Source organism: Anastrepha ludens, chromosome X (genome assembly GCF_028408465.1).
Source record: "Anastrepha ludens isolate Willacy chromosome X, idAnaLude1.1, whole genome shotgun sequence".
Lineage (NCBI taxonomy): Eukaryota > Metazoa > Arthropoda > Insecta > Diptera > Tephritidae > Anastrepha > Anastrepha ludens.
The window spans coordinates 81,696,962-81,717,570 of record NC_071503.1 but is presented as its reverse complement, the minus strand read 5'-3'; the positions used below and the strand labels follow the sequence as shown (position 1 = coordinate 81,717,570).

The window sequence follows — 20,609 nt, the reverse complement described above, 5'->3', positions numbered from 1 at the left end:
ACTAAATGACAGTGCCGTTCCACCTAGAGTCGGAGGAGCTATATTTGAAATTTTGTGTTTCCTGGTAAATAGGATGAGTTCAGTTTTATTGGGGTTGACGCTTAGCCCATTTTCTTTTGACCAGTTTTCAACCATGTTTCCCTCTTACTACCATTGCAACATCGTCCGCATATGCTACGACGTGTTGTCCCCTCTCCTCTAGGCTCTTTAGCAATGAGTTTAGTGCCAGCACCCATAGGAGAGGGGACAGCACACCGCCTTGAGGTGTTCCTCTGCTAACTTTTTTCTTGATCTCTGAGGCCCCTAGGGTTGCGATCACAAATCTGCTCAAGAGCATGTTTTTGATGAACTCAACCAGAGCGCCAGAGATCCCGAAATCCGTCAGTGCCTTTATTATGGTATCCAGTAGGATGTTGTTGAACGCGCCCTCGATATCTAGAAGGGCTACCAGTGTGAATTCTTTATTATACATTGACTTCTCGATTTCTGTAACAAGTGAGTTAAGTGCTGTTTCAGTAGATTTCCCTTTACAATACGCATGTTGTGAGATACTGAGCTTATTAGGGCTGATGTTAGCCCTAATATGCTCTTCTAAAATTCTTTCTAATGTTTTTAGCAGAAAGGAGGATAGGCTAATTCCCTTAAAATCCTTAGGTGTTGTGTGTGAACTTTTTCCCGCTTTAGGGATAAATACCACTTTCCATACTGATGTGACACTTTTAAGCTTCAGAGCAGCCTTAAATATGGCCGTCAACCACTCCATGATGTAGTTGAGTGAATGTTGTATTTGGGCCGGGAATAATCCATCTGGACCCGGTGATTTAAATGGTTTGAACGTGTTCACTGCCCAGGTTATCCTGGTTTCAGTGATTATTTCTTCAATGTCAGAATTTGGTCTTTCTGTACTATTGTTGATTAATACGTTAGATGATTCGTTGCTGGGAAAGTGTGTGTCCACTAGCAACTTCAGAGTTTCGTCACTCAAAGTAGTCCAACTTCTGTCCGGTTTTTGGAGGTTTCCGGTGGAATAGCGTTTTTTTTTAAAGGATTTTATGCAGTCTGGAAGCCTCTGTGGTTCCTTCGATTTCTCCACAGAACGTTCTCCAACCAAACTTTTTTGCTTTCCTAACTTCCTTTTTGTAAATTTTTAGCTTACTGTAATAGCAGTCCCAGACTTTACTCTCTCATGTCGCTTTCGCTCTATTAAACTGTTTTCTGCTGTCGTTTCTTAATGTAGTCAGGTCTTCTGACCACCATGGCGGCTTTTTCTTCCCCTTATACTTAATTAAAGGGCAAGCCTTGTTTAGCGCAGTTCTACAGACCTCCGTAAGGACTTGTACGTGTTCGTTCAGTGATTCGCTGTCTTCAATAGTAATATTTTGGGAATTTGGAAGTATTTCCTTAAGTTCCCGTTTATATATATGCCAGTTGGTCTTTTTCAAGTTCCTGCTGGTGAGCTGTTTCCATCAAATTTTATTTCTATGTAGCGATGATCGGAGTAAGAGTGTTCATTCAGAACCCTCCACTTCGTCATCTTTCCGTAGAGGGTGTGACATGCTAGCGTAATATCAAGAACTTCTTGTCTATTGCGCGTAATAAATGTGTGTTCGTTGCCTTTGTTACACACTGCAAGCTTACTACATATACATAATATAATTAAAGAGAGACTCACCTCGTTCGTTTGTATCCGAGCTCCCCCATACGGTATGGTGGGCATTGGCATCACCTCCTAGGACTAGTTTGCGGTTGTGTGCTTTGCAGTCTTCCACAAGGCTTCTTATTAGCGGCGACGGCAGTGGACCTGTGTCGTCTCCGGCAAAATAGAACGAGGTTAGCCAGATGTTGCTTCCGCTCACTTCCCAGCTAACCGTCGTAGTATCTGCGTTACTGAAATTTTGAATCATAAATATGTTAAGATGTGCTTTTGCAATTATGCATGCTCTTTTAGTACCTTCACAATTGGTCTTGTATACTTTATAACCTCATGTCCTCAGACCGCAGATTTCGCCATTCCGTACCCAGGGTTCCTGGATGAGGACTACATCCGGCTGATCTTCTGCCAGACGATCCAGGAGGGCAAGGCAGGCTTCCTTACAATGATGTAGGTTTATCTGCAGAAGATGCATCAGCTGTTAGCGTTATGTCTGGGTCTTCTTTGTTTTCGCATAAAAGTTCCCTTTCGGAATACTTACGCTGTTGTACGGAATACTTACCCTCCCGTTCGAAGTACAACCTCCCTAAGCCCATTTCTGAGCCTGAAGAGGTGTATTCTTCTTCGGTGGGATGGTCGTCTTCGCTCATTGGCTCGGTTTCGCTCATGGGTTCTAGTTCGCTCATGAGCTTTGCACTTTCCTTCGTGGTGAGGAACTCAATTGCATCCGTGTAGGTTTTATAAATGTGAAGCTTCACCTTTACAAAACCGTATCTCAATTGCCCATCGCATTTCGCTAACGGTTCAATTGAGTTTTCTGTGAGGAGCAGGAGAGCCTGCATGGTGGCGCGCTTCTGTTCTTTCGATTCTTTCACGCTGTTTTTGTTGGTAAGTGTTTTGACATACCTTCACTCCTGCGTTGGGATATCCGGATTGCAGACCCGAATGAGCTTCATAATCTCTTCCGGGTCTTCGACGGTTGAAGGTTACCAAACCCTTGCTCGTGGCCTGGACGGAATATCCTTCCTGTCCACGACCATTAGCTTGGCATTTGGGTACACTTCGCCGACTTTGGAGATGGCCTCTTTATGCAGCTGAACCGATCTCTCATCGTCGCACGCTATTATTTTTATCTGGCCTTGGTGCCAGCCTAAGTTTTCGCACGCAGGGGGGGCCGGGGTTCTCCAGAATAACCTTCAGTGCCACTTTCGTTAGCTCGGCCTCGATCCATTTCCATTGGGCCTTGGGGATCGTACCTTCAGGATAGTTCTCGTCCAGGACTCCTATGATAAAGCGGTCTTTTGCAACCTCTGCAAATGATCTTCTGGGCGTCACGCCCATTGATTTGTGCCTTTTTGCGCTTGGCTTATTATCCTCCAAGGACCGCTGTCGTTTTGGAGCCGATTGTATTGGTTTGAAGTCGGGGTTGAAATCAGGAATGATCGCATTCGCTCTTTCAATCGCCTGTTTCAACTCCTGTGACATTTCACCTTCCTTTGGGTGAGTTTCGTGCACCCTCCTTAGGAGCCTAGCTGCGTTTCTGCGATCCTGGTAGCTCGCTTTCGCTGGGTCTACCACCCTCACAAGCGGTCATCCTTCGGTACCGGAGCTAGCAGTAGCAGTGCTTCCGGTCGGGACCGTTTTTGGGGGCTGAATCGCAGTTGACTGCCGGGCTAGTGCACCTCTACTTGTACTTGGACCTGTGTCCAGTTCTGATTGTGTGGCAACTGGCCTCGCTTTCGCTGAGACTGTCGCTGTATGTTTCGATCGACTTATTAAGCCGATGGATGGCGTTTTCTTCGAGCTCAGTGCGACCGTTGCTTTTATTGCGGAACTGTTTGTTCCTGTCGGTCTATTAGAAGGAGGACCGATCTCCTTTTTTTGTTTGTTTTTGAATTAGGACTCTGCATTTTTGGACCCACGAGTGTCGGAGAAAGGATGTCCGCCCGTGCATAGCTCCGAACTACACGAGTAAGGCTAGTTATTACGGAGGACGCCAGTTATCCGTAAGCTCCGTTCGAGACTTGGTTATTTATTAGAAGGACCTCAAGCCTGACAGATTCTCGGCACGGCTCGCATCACACCTTAATCCAGCCCTTCACCCCCGACCACGTTAAAAGTACCTTGAGTAGTGCTGTACTATTGAGGAGTATCGAACCCTACCCATAGTACCCATAACTTAGCTAAGTACCTCCTGAAAATAGGAAAACTCTGGTACTTATTACCAGCTGGCACCCTCGGGGAGGGTTCAGTGGAGGATTTTCGCCAGCCTAACATTCGTACATAACTTACATATGATACATACATATTATAATTTAACTAAACTTGCGTTTCCGTCATGTGCCGTCTGGAATTAAGCAATTCCAAAGAATTGCTTTATTAAAACTGCAATAATGCAACTTATACTTTTATTGAACACTTATTAACCTTTTTCTTAACAAAGCCGTCTGTGTTAAATTAAATATTCGAGTTGAATTTTAGTTAGTGGGAACGGAAATGCAAATTATTAATAGCGAACTAAATAAATGGGTAAACAGTTCTTGGAACTGCATTTATGTAAAAATAAAGTAGTAAATTAATGTGAGAAGTAAATATTTATGTACGTACTATATGTATATTAGTATTTATATTATATTGGCTTGTGTTAAGGGGTTATATGTACGCAGTTATGACTTTCAAAAAAATCGATTTTTTCTTATTACATTTTTGTAATGTACATATATTCAAAAGTATACGCACGAAATTTGAAGTAGATCTAAGCAATACTTTCGGAGTTATACCTAAATATGTAGAGATGCCTCGGCACGTTTTAAGGTAGGTATTGAAACTTTAAACGTGTTTTTTTCAAAACGGCATTTTTCAAGTCGGTATACACGATATCTCGAAAATGGCTTGTTTGATCAACCGTTTTAACTCAATCTTTAAAGATACATTTTCTAGTAATTAATCGTTCCTTTTGTAAATCTGATACTTATTTTCCATTTTATAATCAATTTACGGCCAAATTTTAACGTAAAAATCGAAATCATTTCTTTTAAAAGCTGCCAATTTGTGAAAATTCACTATTTTGATTAGCCGAACGATTAATTACTAGATAATCTAATATACTAACAAAATTTGTTTGGTTTTTTGATTTCAGATAATCCAATCCTGAGTTACGATGTACACCGTAAATCGTCTTTTTTTAAAGGAGGTTCGAGAAATCGCCTGCAGCGCGCTCTATAATCAACATTTTCATAAATAAAAAATTTTGTTACGTTCTTGAAGGATGCTTTTATAACCGCCAAAAAATTTCAAATTAAAATATTCTGAAGTTTCTTCAGGATAAATCCTTGACAACCCGTCTTTTATTTGCTTCATAACTGCGTATAACCCCTTAAGGGAATAACGGAAGATATTACAATATAACACTCTATCTCAAATCTTACCCCCAATATTTGCTACATGGCCCGGGCTTGGTTAGCTGTACTCATTTTAGAAACCATTCCGCCAATCATTTTCCCCAATGAGTCCGCTGAGTTGTTGGATTTGTTTTCCTTCTCAATACATCTTCTTTTGAAGAGATTGATGGCTCCTCCATTCTATACCTCAGCACTTCTGCCACGTTTTTTTCCATTAGGTTGCTGTGACTGGGGTAGAGCAACTGACGGAGATGAAGCTTAGATTACTGATGTTGATGGCGATGCTGAATCAACATCAATACACTTTCCTGCCATACCGGTCGCGGTATTAAAATAATTGTGTTCTAGAATTAAAAATACTAATAAATACAGGGTCCGGCTCTCGAAATGTAACCAAGCTCAGACCGCTCGCGCAGCTGATGCACGGGCATCAGCTGTCTGTTAGCGCGGAAACATTTTGCCGAGAGTAAGCGCGAAAAAAAATCAGTAATGGATTTCAATAGTGTGATTGCATAATAGGTTGTCTTTTTGAATCCAAGGTTGTTCAAATGGTTTATAACGGTTTGATGACTCGTGCCCAGCTCTTGACCGATGCTACGGCTGCTACTATGCCGGTCTCTTTCGATCAATTCAGCGATTTTATCGCAATTTTTGACGACAGGCCTTCCGGACCGTGGCGCATCTTCGATCACCTCTGCACCAGAACGAAAACGTTGAAACCATCGTTGTGCGGTGGAAATGGAAACTGTATCGGGTCCATAAACTGCACAAATTTTATAGGCAGCATGAGATGCATTTTTGCCTTTATCGTAGTAGTACCAGAGAATGTTAATGCAATGAGAAGGTGCAAATGTTACTGTGAGCTTTTTTAGTACAATTGAGATTTGAAAGATTTGTAATAAGGTCATTTAGCACACCGAGTTTATAGACACCTCACTGACTTTTGCCCACACAAAAATTAGAAACACCACATATCTTTCACCTCAACACACAACACATTTCTCACCTCGACATTAAACCAATTAAATTTTTACTATTTTCGTATTTTTGAAATAATAAGCGAATACGTAAAATTTATTACATCATTTTTTTTTCAATTACATTAAAAAAAAAAAAAACGATTTAAAAAAAAAATTTATAAAAAAAAGTTTGCGCCGGGAATTGAACTCGAGTCTAACATGTGGCGAGGAAAAATAGGCGGTGCGTTTATTTCTTCGAATGCTTATTTTTTGACCATTTTGTTACTTTTGAAATGATAAGCGGATACATAAAATGTATTACAAATTTTTTACGATTACATTAAAAAAAAAAAATTTGAAAACGAAAAAAAAAAATATGTGCCGAGAATTGATGGCGAGTCACGTGGGGAGGATAAATACGCAGAGCATTTATTTCTGCGCCTGTGAACAAAAGGTTTTGTGCATGCGCGCGACGCGAATAAATTTTAATAAAGTTCTGAAAGTAATTCATGAAGTTTTTCATTACACACATATGTACATAAATGAACGTATACTTTATATGTAAATAAATGATGGTATATGAAATATACATAAGTACATAATATGTATGTACATGTCAATAGGAGGTATTTGCATTCAGAAAAAAAGAACGGTTTAAGATAAATCAACACTTATTTTATATTGTATGTCAATTTATAGTTTATGTATTCGACAGCATTTACATACATATGTATGTATGTACATTTGTATATGAAAAACAATAATGCACAAGCGCAAGAACATCATATCACATATGCAAGTATGCCCAAATAACCTTGACTTATGTATGTACACATGTCATACCACATCACATTCTTACAAGAAATCAAATACACATACGCACTAGTGAACGAGCTTCTTCCTAACAAGTGCAAAAACAATTCTGCTCTATGTATGCATATATACCGACTTTATGTCCTAGCTATATACATACATACATATATACCTACTTGCCTTCTAAACTTCCTACAAAATAATTGTATTCATATGTTACTACATCCATGCACGTTCATACATTCAAGCATACATATACATATGCGCGAGCACAGCGCTCCCTTCTTGCTTCCGTGTACTTTTGTCTTTCACCAGTCGATATTCCTAATATTGTACTTACAAAAACACAATACTTTGATAGACGCAAAAGCAACAGCAAGCACAACGCGATGGCCGCTTTGCCACCACACATTCTAAAATGTTCTAGAACACAACAAAAACACATACATACCTCACATGCGCATGTCGCCCAAAGCTAAAATCTAAGCCTAGCGACTACAAAAACAAAATACATTCGTAGACGCAGTCGCAGCGGCCATGATTCTATCAGCGACGGCGCTGAACAATTTAGAACAAAAACAAAAAGTTCATTCATAAGTTCGAGTTCATATTTCAATTTCATTCATAAAACGAGCCGCCCATATGCCAATTTTCGCGACCATTCGAAAATAGTCAATATTGGAATATTTCGCGTGGAATTATTTGCCAATATTTCATAAATCTTAAATTTTTGTCATGTCGAGTGGCCGCGGCTCCGTATGTATGTATGCACCCTTATATGTACATATGTAAATATGTCTTCTAACTGTGCGACAGTCGCGAGTTAATGCGACTTCCAGCGAATCACACATTGCTGTCCGCAAAGCCGCATATATGTACCTTATGATCAGAAAGTACCGGGAATGTTTAAATTAAACAAAACTGAGTTAAATTTAAGGCAAATTTATATTATCTCCTTCAAAATATGACCCGTCTGAAGCAACATACATGTGCCAACGTTTAACCCAGTCCTCCAAACACCCCCGGCAGGCCGATTTGTATTCTCTTTGATCAGTGCGATGGCGCGTTATCATCATGCAAAATCTGAGAATTGTTTGCTCACATTTCCGGGGGTTTCCAACACACAGCATCTCTCTAAGGTTTCAAAACGGATAAATAATATTCTCTATTTTGAATGTTTGGCCCGATGGAAGGTACTCATGGTGGACTATGCCTTGGCAATCGAAGGAAACAGTCAATATCACCTTCCCGGTTCTTTTTGCTCATAGGGTATACATATCCCATCTTTTCACTGACGGACAAGAAGACGGTCGCAGTTGCTGTTTTTTATATGCATACATTTTGCGTTCGTTGAAGGTTTGTATATATTTGTATACATATGCGTGTATGCGCGTTTGGCTTTCTGGATGCATCCATGGATATTAGAATATTTTTTCATCAATATGTGTATGTAAGTATTCAGATTTGACTGAAGAGATTAAATATAGGAATGCATATTCATATGATTCCCTTTATGGCTGTTTTACATATAAATTAATTCAAAAGAAGTATGAATAATGTTATATAGAAAATAAATTTCTAAATAACAGGTATTAGAAAAACCTGAATACACTATTTTAAATCAATTCTAATTAAATCAAATATAAAAAATGAAATAAAAATATCGAGCATAAAACTGTGTACAGGATTTGAACCTGAGTCAAACCTGAGACTATGTACCGCATACACAACACATCTTTCACGGTTGCGCTAATTTACAATTATTAATGAAGTTATCTAAATCACTCATTTATTCGATTCGCACTTTTATATGCACATATTCTGCGTTAGTTGAAAGTTTCCCAGCAAGAAGAGTGGCGGTCAGGTTACCCTTCACGTAACCGCCACGCGTGGTCGTTAAACTATCACTAACCACGCCCCTTTACAATCACTTTGTTAAAAGCGTTGGGAAAATCGTGCCAAAAATTTTGTGTACGTGTGATTTTTTATCCCTTTCATACATATGGATTCGTTTGCCAGTGCCAGTTTCATATAAACGTAGCGACGAACAAAATAACTTTTAGGCCAGCGCCGGCAGCATAGCGCGATAGCCGAGCGGCTAGCAATGCAACTTTCCAATCCAAAATCCCCGGTTCGAGTCACAAACAAGTTTTTTTTTTTTTATATTTATTTCATTTTGTTTTAGTTTAATGGTTTTCTTTTACAAATTGACGACAAATATAACGTAAATAACATTTATTTAACTCTATTAATATATTTACACTTATATTTAAGAAACTGTGTTTTCACGAAACTATTTTAATAACAAAAGTACGTTTACATTTAATTTGATTAGTATTTTTGATTAGTAATTTATTTATTTACTAGTTATTAGTATACCTACTTCTTTATATATATTATAATTATATTTAAAAAATTATATTAAGGCAAAATTAGTGTGAAAATAGTATAAACTGTAATATTCGAAGGCAAAAGGTAAATACATTCATTGATTAATAGTTAATTTTACATTTTTTTTAGTTCTAATTAATAATTTATTTACATATAACTTTTTTATATATATAAAGTGTTAAATATTATTTCTTATTTAAATTCCGCTGCCGATAATTTCGCTGCTTAAAACGGTGGTGACTAAGCTCAATTGACCTACGAATGTTCTTCTCGTAAGTTGCTCGTCCGCATAGCTGAAAAATATCTGAAACAAGAAAACAGATACAATGTTATAGATGCGGTGTATATATGTATATATGTTAATTTTTTTTTTAATTTTTGTGCAAAATTTTAGAACTAGTTATTTACCATATTACAATTTTAAATAAAGTGAATAACCAAAAACAAAAGAAAGTACAAATTTACCTACCAAAAAGTATGTCTGAAACAAGAGAATATTGGGACAATGCTTCCTTGTTGCCCCTACCATCCCAGTTGCAAAGCGACAACATTTCATCACTATAAAGCTGACGAAGCAAATCGTCAACAGTCGTTTCAGGACCCTTAATTTTCAAAAGTAAAGTTTTCTAAAAATTAAAACAAAAACATCTATTAGACAAGAACGAAGAAATTATTTTTTTACTAACCATTGCCTCAAGATATTGTTGTTGCAGCAGCTTTTTTTCAAATTCTTCAGCTGCAGCTAGCGTTTGCAATGGTAATGTGGACGATATTTCCGTTTGAATTTCATCCACTTCTTCTCCAGTCATTTTACAAACAGAATGATGAATCCTGCGGAGTAGGACCTTACATTCACGCACCGTCTTAAATTGTGTTAGCTGCTCACTGGCTTCGATTTTCTGTATAGTTATCAAAATAAGAATGTAAATAAATAGTTTGATACGACAGTGGTATGCCGCTAAATACGTACATTTTCATTAAATATGTTTTCTAAATTAGTTAGTCGCTTGCCGAAATGAAAGAATTGGTCCATACCTATTTTCTGGTTTTCCAATAATTTTGCTTGGTTTGTTAAAACCGTTTTTAACAATTCCTCAACTGCTGGGAAAAATTAAAAATTTAAGTTTAAATTAACAATATAAATATAATATATATATATATGTATTTAAAATACCCTTGTCGCCAACTGGCTGCTGAGCCTCAATGCCAATGCTTTCTTCGCTGAACAAAAACTCCATATCTGTAATAATAGCATAAAAAAACAGCAGTATCAAATTTCTTAATATTTTAAATGTTAAATCTAATTTTCAAAAACGTGGAAAAGGTGATGCAGAACTGGTATAAGTAAGTGTTTGCCTTCATGGGGTATGCAAAAGTATTTGTATGCAATGTCCTCTTTGGGTATTTTTATTTCTTCATTACCTAATTGATCACCTAGTATTATACCTAGTGCCGGAGAAGATTGTACCGGTTGGTCAAAATAGTTTTCTAATTTGCCAAAACTGTATCCTATTAAATAATCACCTATACCTATTATTTTGACAGGCACAACTTTTCTGCTAAAACAGTAGGAATCTTTTTCTTTTTTGTGATCAATTTTGAAAGTACCAATTTTTGAAATATTCTCGACATCATTTCCTTCTTCTAGCCTAAAATGTATTTGCTCAAGAATTTTGTTTGGCTTTTTAACGATTTTCTTTAAATATTGCATATAGTTTTCAAACTTATATGCCGAAAAACTATCAAGAGTTCCATACTGCCTAGCACAATCTGTTATGTGCAACAACCCATGCACATTATAACTAACTAAATAGTCACCAAAGATTTTCCCAAACAAATGAACAGACTCCTGCAAAATATTCTGTGCTACGTCTGCTTCAGTTTTTAATGATTTTTGGCTTGATAATAGCCGTATTCCAGTGTGCAATAGGAGGAAGAGAAAGTAAAAATCACTACCAATACAGTCTTTTAATACAAAAATTCCAATATACAATAAAAATTGTCTGTATTCCGTCGATTTCCAATTATTGATTTCATTGAAATCCCTGCACACGTGACCAAAATCTGTAGGAACATATTTTGACAAAAAATTAATTTTTTCATTAATTTTAGTAACATTAGCTCTCTTCATTAACAACTGAGTCAACTTTTTAGTTACACCAAGATCGACTAGGTGCATTGGATCAAGTGGAAATTGCGACACCATTTTAAAACCTGATTTTTCTAAAATGCTTTCGCAAGTTCTAAAAGTAGAACTATGATGTGCCGGTTCTGCTCTATATTTAAAAGAAACATCAGAGCGTAGGTTATGAACTTTTTTCGAAAAGCAAATCCTTTTATTTACATAACTTCCTACTTGATCACACTTTGAGCAACTATTTTTACCATTGTGAGACTGTACACCTGTGACAAAGGCACGGGCAGGTGTATCACAGCAAAATAAACGGATATCAAACTTTTTCTTTATGGGATTTGATCCCACTTGAAGTCCGTTTTCTTTCAAATAAATTACTTCCTCACAAAAATCTTTTAAGTAATCATTGACGTTCCACGGTTTTTCCGTCCCAGAAAAGCAAGCAATGGTAAAAGGGTACTCGTTTGGAAAGCCAACGATTGCCCCAAGGATGGGCCACAAAACTTTACTTGAACTGTTATACAACTTAAGCCCATCAATGCCTACGTCAATTTTTACTTCATCACCTCCTAGGACTAGTTTGCGGTTGTGTGCTTTGCAGTCTTCCACAAGGCTTCTTATTAGCGGCGACGGCAGTGGACCTGTGTCGTCTCCGGCAAAATAGAACGAGGTTAGCCAGATGTTGCTTCCGCTCACTTCCCAGCTAACCGTCGTAGTATATTTGATTTAATTAGAATTGATTTAAAATAGTGTATTCAGGTTTTTCTAATACCTGTTATTTAGAAATTTATTTTCTATATAACATTATTCATACTTCTTTTGAATTAATTTATATGTAAAACAGCCATAAAGGGAATCATATGAATATGCATTCCTATATTTAATCTCTTCAGTCAAATCTGAATACTTACATACACATATTGATGAGAAAATATTCTAATATCCATGGATGCATCCAGAAAGCCAAACGCGCATACACGCATATGTATACAAATATATACAAACCTTCAACGAACGCAAAATGTATGCATATAAAAAACAGCAACTGCGACCGTCTTCTTGTCCGTCAGTGAAAAGATGGGATATGTATACCCTATGAGCAAAAAGAACCGGGAAGGTGATATTGACTGTTTCCTTCGATTGCCAAGGCATAGTCCACCATGAGTACCTTCCATCGGGCCAAACATTCAAAATAGAGAATATTATTTATCCGTTTTGAAACCTTAGAGAGATGCTGTGTGTTGGAAACCCCCGGAAATGTGAGCAAACAATTCTCAGATTTTGCATGATGATAACGCGCCATCGCACTGATCAAAGAGAATACAAATCGGCCTGCCGGGGGTGTTTGGAGGACTGGGTTAAACGTTGGCACATGTATGTTGCTTCAGACGGGTCATATTTTGAAGGAGATAATATAAATTTGCCTTAAATTTAACTCAGTTTTGTTTAATTTAAACATTCCCGGTACTTTCTGATCATAAGGTACATATATGCGGCTTTGCGGACAGCAATGTGTGATTCGCTGGAAGTCGCTTTAACTCGCGACTGTCGCACAGTTAGAAGACATATTTACATATGTACATATAAGGGTGCATACATACATACGGAGCCGCGGCCACTCGACATGACAAAAATTTAAGATTTATGAAATATTGGCAAATAATTCCACGCGAAATATTCCAATATTGACTATTTTCGAATGGTCGCGAAAATTGGCATATGGGCGGCTCGTTTTATGAATGAAATTGAAATATGAACTCGAACTTATGAATGAACTTTTTGTTTTTGTTCTAAATTGTTCAGCGCCGTCGCTGATAGAATCATGGCCGCTGCGACTGCGTCTACGAATGTATTTTGTTTTTGTAGTCGCTAGGCTTAGATTTTAGCTTTGGGCGACATGCGCATGTGAGGTATGTATGTGTTTTTGTTGTGTTCTAGAACATTTTAGAATGTGTGGTGGCAAAGCGGCCATCGCGTTGTGCTTGCTGTTGCTTTTGCGTCTATCAAAGTATTGTGTTTTTGTAAGTACAATATTAGGAATATCGACTGGTGAAAGACAAAAGTACACGGAAGCAAGAAGGGAGCGCTGTGCTCGCGCATATGTATATGTATGCTTGAATGTATGAACGTGCATGGATGTAGTAACATATGAATACAATTATTTTGTAGGAAGTTTAGAAGGCAAGTAGGTATATATGTATGTATGTATATAGCTAGGACATAAAGTCGGTATATATGCATACATAGAGCAGAATTGTTTTTGCACTTGTTAGGAAGAAGCTCGTTCACTAGTGCGTATGTGTATTTGATTTCTTGTAAGAATGTGATGTGGTATGACATGTGTACATACATAAGTCAAGGTTATTTGGGCATACTTGCATATGTGATATGATGTTCTTGCGCTTGTGCATTATTGTTTTTCATATACAAATGTACATACATACATATGTATGTAAATGCTGTCGAATACATAAACTATAAATTGACATACAATATAAAATAAGTGTTGATTTATCTTAAACCGTTCTTTTTTTCTGGATGCAAATACCTCCTATTGACATGTACATACATATTATGTACTTATGTATATTTCATATACCATCATTTATTTACATATAAAGTATACGTTCATTTATGTACATATGTGTGTAATGAAAAACTTCATGAATTACTTTCAGAACTTTATTAAAATTTATTCGCGTCGCGCGCATGCACAAAACCTTTTGTTCACAGGCGCATAAATAAACGCTCTGCGTATTTATCCTCCCCACGTGACTCACCATCAATTCTCGGCACATATTTTTTTTTTTTTCGTTTTCACATTTTTTTTTTTTAATGTAATCGTAAAAAAATTTGTAATACATTTTATGTATCCGCTTATCATTTCAAAAGTAACAAAATGGTCAAAAAATAAGCATTCGAAGAAATAAACGCACCGCCTATTTTTCCTCGCCACATGTTAGACTCGAGTTCAATTCCCGGCGCAAACTTTTTTTTATAAATTTTTTTTTTTAAATCGTTTTTTTTTTAATGTAATTGAAAAAAAAAATGATGTAATAAATTTTACGTATTCGCTTATTATTTCAAAAATACGAAAATAGTATAAATTTAATTGGTTTAATGTCGAGGTGAGAAATGTGTTGTGTGTTGAGGTGAAAGATATGTGGTGTTTCTAATTTTTGTGTGGGCAAAAGTCAGTGAGGTGTCTATAAACTCGGTGTGCTAAATGACCTTATTACAAATCTTTCAAATCTCAATTGTACTAAAAAAAGCTCACAGTAACATTTGCACCTTCTCATTGCATTAACATTCTCTGGTACTACTACGATAAAGGCAAAAATGCATCTCATGCTGCCTATAAAATGTGTGCAGTTTATGGACCCGATACAGTTTCCATTTCCACCGCACAACGATGGTTTCAACGTTTTCGTTCTGGTGCAGAGGTGATCGAAGATGCGCCACGGTCTGGAAGGCCTGTCGTCAAAAATTGCGATAAAATCGCTGAATTGATCGAAAGAGACCGGCATAGTAGCAGCCGTAGCATCGGTCAAGAGCTGGGCACGAGTCATCAAACCGTTATAAACCATTTGAACAACCTTGGATTCAAAAAGACAACCTATTATGCAATCACACTATTGAAATCCATTACTGATTTTTTTTCGCGCTTACTCTCGGCAAAATGTTTCCGCGCTAACAGACAGCTGATGCCCGTGCATCAGCTGCGCGAGCGGTCTGAGCTTGGTTACATTTCGAGAGCCGGACCCTGTATTTATTAGTATTTTTAATTCTAGAACACAATTATTTTAATACCGCGACCGGTATGGCAGGAAAGTGTATTGATGTTGATTCAGCATCGCCATCAACATCAGTAATCTAAGCTTCATCTCCGTCAGTTGCTCTACCCCAGTCACAGCAACCTAATGGAAAAAAACGTGGCAGAAGTGCTGAGGTATAGAATGGAGGAGCCATCAATCTCTTCAAAAGAAGATGTATTGAGAAGGAAAACAAATCCAACAACTCAGCGGACTCATTGGGGAAAATGATTGGCGGAATGGTTTCTAAAATGAGTACAGCTAACCAAGCCCGGGCCATGTAGCAAATATTGGGGGTAAGATTTGAGATAGAGTGTTATATTGTAATATCTTCCGTTATTCCCTTAAGGGGTTATACGCAGTTATGAAGCAAATAAAAGACGGGTTGTCAAGGATTTATCCTGAAGAAACTTCAGAATATTTTAATTTGAAAATTTTTGGCGGTTATAAAAGCATCCTTCAAGAACGTAACAAATTTTTTTATTTATGAAAATGTTGATTATAGAGCGCGCTGCAGGCGATTTCTCGAACCTCCTTTAAAAAAAGACGATTTACGGTGTACATCGTAACTCAGGATTGGATTATCTGAAATCAAAAAACCAAACAAATTTTGTTAGTATATTAGATTATCTAGTAATTAATCGTTCGGCTAATCAAAATAGTGAATTTTCACAAATTGGCAGCTTTTAAAAGAAATGATTTCGATTTTTACGTTAAAATTTGGCCGTAAATTGATTATAAAATGGAAAATAAGTATCAGATTTACAAAAGGAACGATTAATTACTAGAAAATGTATCTTTAAAGACTGAGTTAAAACGGTTGATCAAACAAGCCGTTTTCGAGATATCGTGTACACCGACTTGAAAAATGCCGTTTTGAAAAAAACACGTTTAAAGTTTCAATACCTACCTTAAAACGTGCCGAGGCATCTCTACATATTTAGGTATAACTCCGAAAGTATTGCTTAGATCTACTTCAAATTTCGTGCGTATACTTTTGAATATATGTACATTACAAAAATGTAATAAGAAAAAATCGATTTTTTTGAAAGTCATAACTGCGTACATATAACCCCTTAACACAAGCCAATATAATATAAATACTAATATACATATAGTACGTACATAAATATGTACTTCTCACATTAATTTACTACTTTATTTTTACATAAATGCAGTTCCAAGAACTGTTTACCCATTTATTTAGTTCGCTATTAATAATTTGCATTTCCGTTCCCACTAACTAAAATTCAACTCGAATATTTAATTTAACACAGACGGCTTTGTTAAGAAAAAAGTTAATAAGTGTTCAATAAAAGTATAAGTTGCATTATTGCAGTTTTAATAAAGCAATTCTTTGGAATTGCTTAATTCCAGATGGCACATGACGGAAACGCAAGTTTAGTTAAATTATAATATGTATGTATCATATGTAAGTTATGTACGTATGTTAGGCTGGCGAAAATCCTCCACTGAACCCTCCCCGAGGGTGCCAGCTGGTAATAAGTACCAGAGTTTTCCTATTTTCAGGAGGTACTTAGCTAAGTTAAGGGTACTATGGGTAGGGTTCGATACTCCTCAATAGTACAGCACTACTCAAGGTACTTTTAACGTGGTCGGGGGTGAAGGGCTGGATTAAGGTGTGATGCGAGCCGTGCCGAGAATCTGTCAGGCTTGAGGTCCTTCTAATAAATAACCAAGTCTCGAACGGAGCTTACGGATAACTGGCGTCCTCCGTAATAACTAGCCTTACTCGTGTAGTTCGGAGCTATGCACGGGCGGACATCCTTTCTCCGACACTCGTGGGTCCAAAAATGCAGAGTCCTAATTCAAAAACAAACAAAAAAAGGAGATCGGTCCTCCTTCTAATAGACCGACAGGAACAAACAGTTCCGCAATAAAAGCAACGGTCGCACTGAGCTCGAAGAAAACGCCATCCATCGGCTTAATAAGTCGATCGAAACATACAGCGACAGTCTCAGCGAAAGCGAGGCCAGTTGCCACACAATCAGAACTGGACACAGGTCCAAGTACAAGTAGAGGTGCACTAGCCCGGCAGTCAACTGCGATTCAGCCCCCAAAAACGGTCCCGACCGGAAGCACTGCTACTGCTAGCTCCGGTACCGAAGGATGACCGCTTGTGAGGGTGGTAGACCCAGCGAAAGCGAGCTACCAGGATCGCAGAAACGCAGCTAGGCTCCTAAGGAGGGTGCACGAAACTCACCCAAAGGAAGGTGAAATGTCACAGGAGTTGAAAGAGGCGATTGAAAGAGCGAATGCGATCATTCCTGATTTCAACCCCGACTTCAAACCAATACAATCGGCTCCAAAACGACAGCGGTCCTTGGAGGATAATAAGCCAAGCGCAAAAAGGCACAAATCAATGGGCGTGACGCCCAGAAGATCATTTGCAGAGGTTGCAAAAGACCGCTTTATCATAGGAGTCCTGGACGAGAACTATCCTGAAGGTACGATCCCCAAGGCCCAATGGAAATGGATCGAGGCCGAGCTAACGAAAGTGGCACTGAAGGTTATTCTGGAGAACCCCGGCCCCCCCTGCGTGCGAAGACTTAGGCTGGCACCAAGGCCAGATAAAAATAATAGCGTGCGACGATGAGAGATCGGTTCAGCTGCATAAAGAGGCCATCTCCAAAGTCGGCGAAGTGTACCCAAATGCCAAGCTAATTTCTTCGATTGTGAAATTTTTGATCTCAATTTGTACGATGTTTTCCGTAAAGACCGTGACCCTGTCAAATCTGGATGTTCCAGAGGAGGTGGTGTTCTCATTGCTGTTCGGAGAAAATTTCGGGCATCATTGGTTACTCTTACCAATTCTGACACACTCATTGATCAGCTTTGTGTACGTGTTTATGGCTCATCTGGAACAGTTTATGTGTGTGGATCCTACATTCCGCCGAATAGTCCGGATCATTTATACTTTGCACATTCTGACAATGTTGTGTCATTAGCATCAAGCATAGCTGGTGACAGTCATCTTTGTGTCCTTGGTGATTTTAATTTATGTCGTCTGAGTTGGTCCCCACTTAGAAACTCGGCTGCTTTTATGGCTTCTAATGTAAATTCTTCAGCCGAAATTCATGTCATTGATAGCTTTTTAAGCATTGATTTATCACAAATTAATGGTTTTTATAACAGCCTTAATAGAATCCTAGATCTAGTGTTCATTTCAAATAACATCAACTACACGTTGTCGGAAGGCATTGCTCCCATATCTTTAACTGATAAACATCATGTTCCTCTCTCTCTTGAGTTGGAATTTTATGAGTTTTCTGAGGTATCCGATGAGCCTAACATCAAATTCAACTACAACTTATGTGACTTCTCAATTTTAAACGAAATTTTATTAAGTATTGACTGGGATAATGCCTTCCACGACAATGATGTTACCTCTTGTTTTCATTTTTTTAAGACTAAGGTTTCTGAGCTGTGTCTGAAGCACATTCCTGTTTATCGTAAGAAAGTATATAAGTCACCTTGGCATACCAAACGGCTTAGGCATCTAAAGAATCTAAAAAACAAATTTTCTAAACTGTATAAAAGGTCTGGAGACCCAATGCACTTCTCAAAATTTCAATGCCATTTAAAAGAGTTTAACTGTTTGAACAAGTTCTTATATAGAAATTACATCTTGAATTTCGAAAACACTATTATTTCGGATTCGAAGGCCTTTTGGCAATTCATCAAATCAAAAAAGTCTTGCTCAATGGTGCCAAACAATGTTTTTTATAATGGTAAATATGCAAATTCTGCCATAGAATCTGCCAATTTATTTGCTGACTTTTTCTGCTCTAATTTTGAACCCGACTTAGACTCCGATTCTAGTTTACCCTCTAATAGTTTTTCACCTCTCAATTTTGGGACTTTGTGCCTATCTGTTACTGATGTCGTCAAGGGTATTATGAAGCTTAAGTCTACAACGAAAACTGACTCGGATGGCCTTTCGGGCATTTTGCTGAAGAATTGCTTGTGTCTTGCTGAGCCTCTCACAATTATATTCAATAAATCGTTGTCCTCTGGTATCTTTGTTGACGACTGGAAATTTACTTCCGTTACGCCTATATTTAAGAGTGGAAATAAAAACGATGTTAGCAACTACAGACCGATTTCGAAGCTTTCGTCTGTCTCAAAACTTTTTGAGATAACAGTGAATGAAAAGTTATATTTTGCTGTCAAAGGCCTAATATCTACCAACCAGCATGGTTTTGTTGCAAGTCGCTCCACTGTCACTAACTTGTCTATTTTCAATGATTACTGCATTTCAGCCTTCCAGAACAGATCTCAAGTTGATGCAATTTACACAGACTTCTCTAAAGCGTTTGACAAAGTATCGCACCGGATACTCTTGTCGAAGCTTGCATCATTGGGTATACACTCCACGTTTTTGTCATGGATCAAATCATATTTGTCCAACAGGCACTGCGTTGTAGCCGTTGATAATACGACATCCCGTGCATTTATTGCATCCTCTGGTGTCCCACAGGGAAGTATTCTAGGACCCCTCCTCTTTATACTTTTTATTAACGATATTGGTTCTTGCTTTTCGTTTGCAGACCACTTGTTGTATGCTGATGATCTTAAAATATTTGCGGTGATTAACAGTGTTAGGGACTCTGAAAAGTTGCAAACCGACTTGCACAATGTTCGGAACTGGTGCTATTTAAACCGTTTGTCACTAAATATTAGCAAATGCTTTCACGTAAAATATGCTAAATCAAACAATACTTTGCATACTTCGTATAATATTGCTGGCTTACCTTTGCAATCCGTTGAGGAAATTAAAGACTTAGGCGTTATTTTCGACTCTAAGCTGAATTTCACCAGCCATGTTAACCACGTCATAAGACGATCATATGCGATGCTAGCATTCGTTCGCCGTAATTGTTCTGCATTTACCAACCCACACACTCTCAAAACATTGTATTGTGCTTTTGTTAGATCAAGATTAGAGTATGCCGCTATTATTTGGAGACCGTACCAAATAGGTCTGTCTAATCGGATTGAGAGAGTTCAGAAAGTCTTTCTTCGTTTTGCGCTCCGATCTTTAAACTTTTCTGAACCTGTTCCATCGTACCGCTCTCGATGTTTATTAATTGACTTAAAACCACTTGATAGCAGACGATCTATTCTATCGTGCTCATTTATTATTCGCATCATTTCTGGATCTATTGATTGTCCTTCCCTTTTAAGTAAAATTCAATTTAATATACCCAGTATGAGGCTCCGACAGTATGAAACCTTTAAAATTGGCTTCTCGAGAACCAACTATGGGGTGAATGCTCCGATTCCTAGGACATGTGCAGATTTAAATATGTTTTTCAATTCTTCTGGTGCTGATTTTACATGGCCGTATGGCATCTTAGTCAATCATCTTAAATCGTTCTTTTCTTAGTATACTACTAAACTATTGTACATTAGCTTAATATAGTC

The 20,609-nt window shown here is 37.8% G+C and overlaps 1 protein-coding gene across 1 annotated transcript; it reads right to left on the bottom strand.

The window, feature by feature from the left end:
• Positions 1-9,400: 9,400 nt before the first annotated feature.
• LOC128870277 (uncharacterized) lies at positions 9,401-10,453 on the bottom strand. Its single transcript, XM_054112878.1, has 5 exons — positions 10,390-10,453; positions 10,186-10,313; positions 9,902-10,114; positions 9,685-9,841; positions 9,401-9,519 (listed from the first exon to the last, which is right to left on the bottom strand). The coding sequence occupies exons 1-5, from the start codon at positions 10,451-10,453 to the stop codon at positions 9,401-9,403; spliced, it is 681 nt and encodes a 226-aa protein (XP_053968853.1).
• Between the last annotated feature and the right edge of the window lie 10,156 nt (positions 10,454-20,609).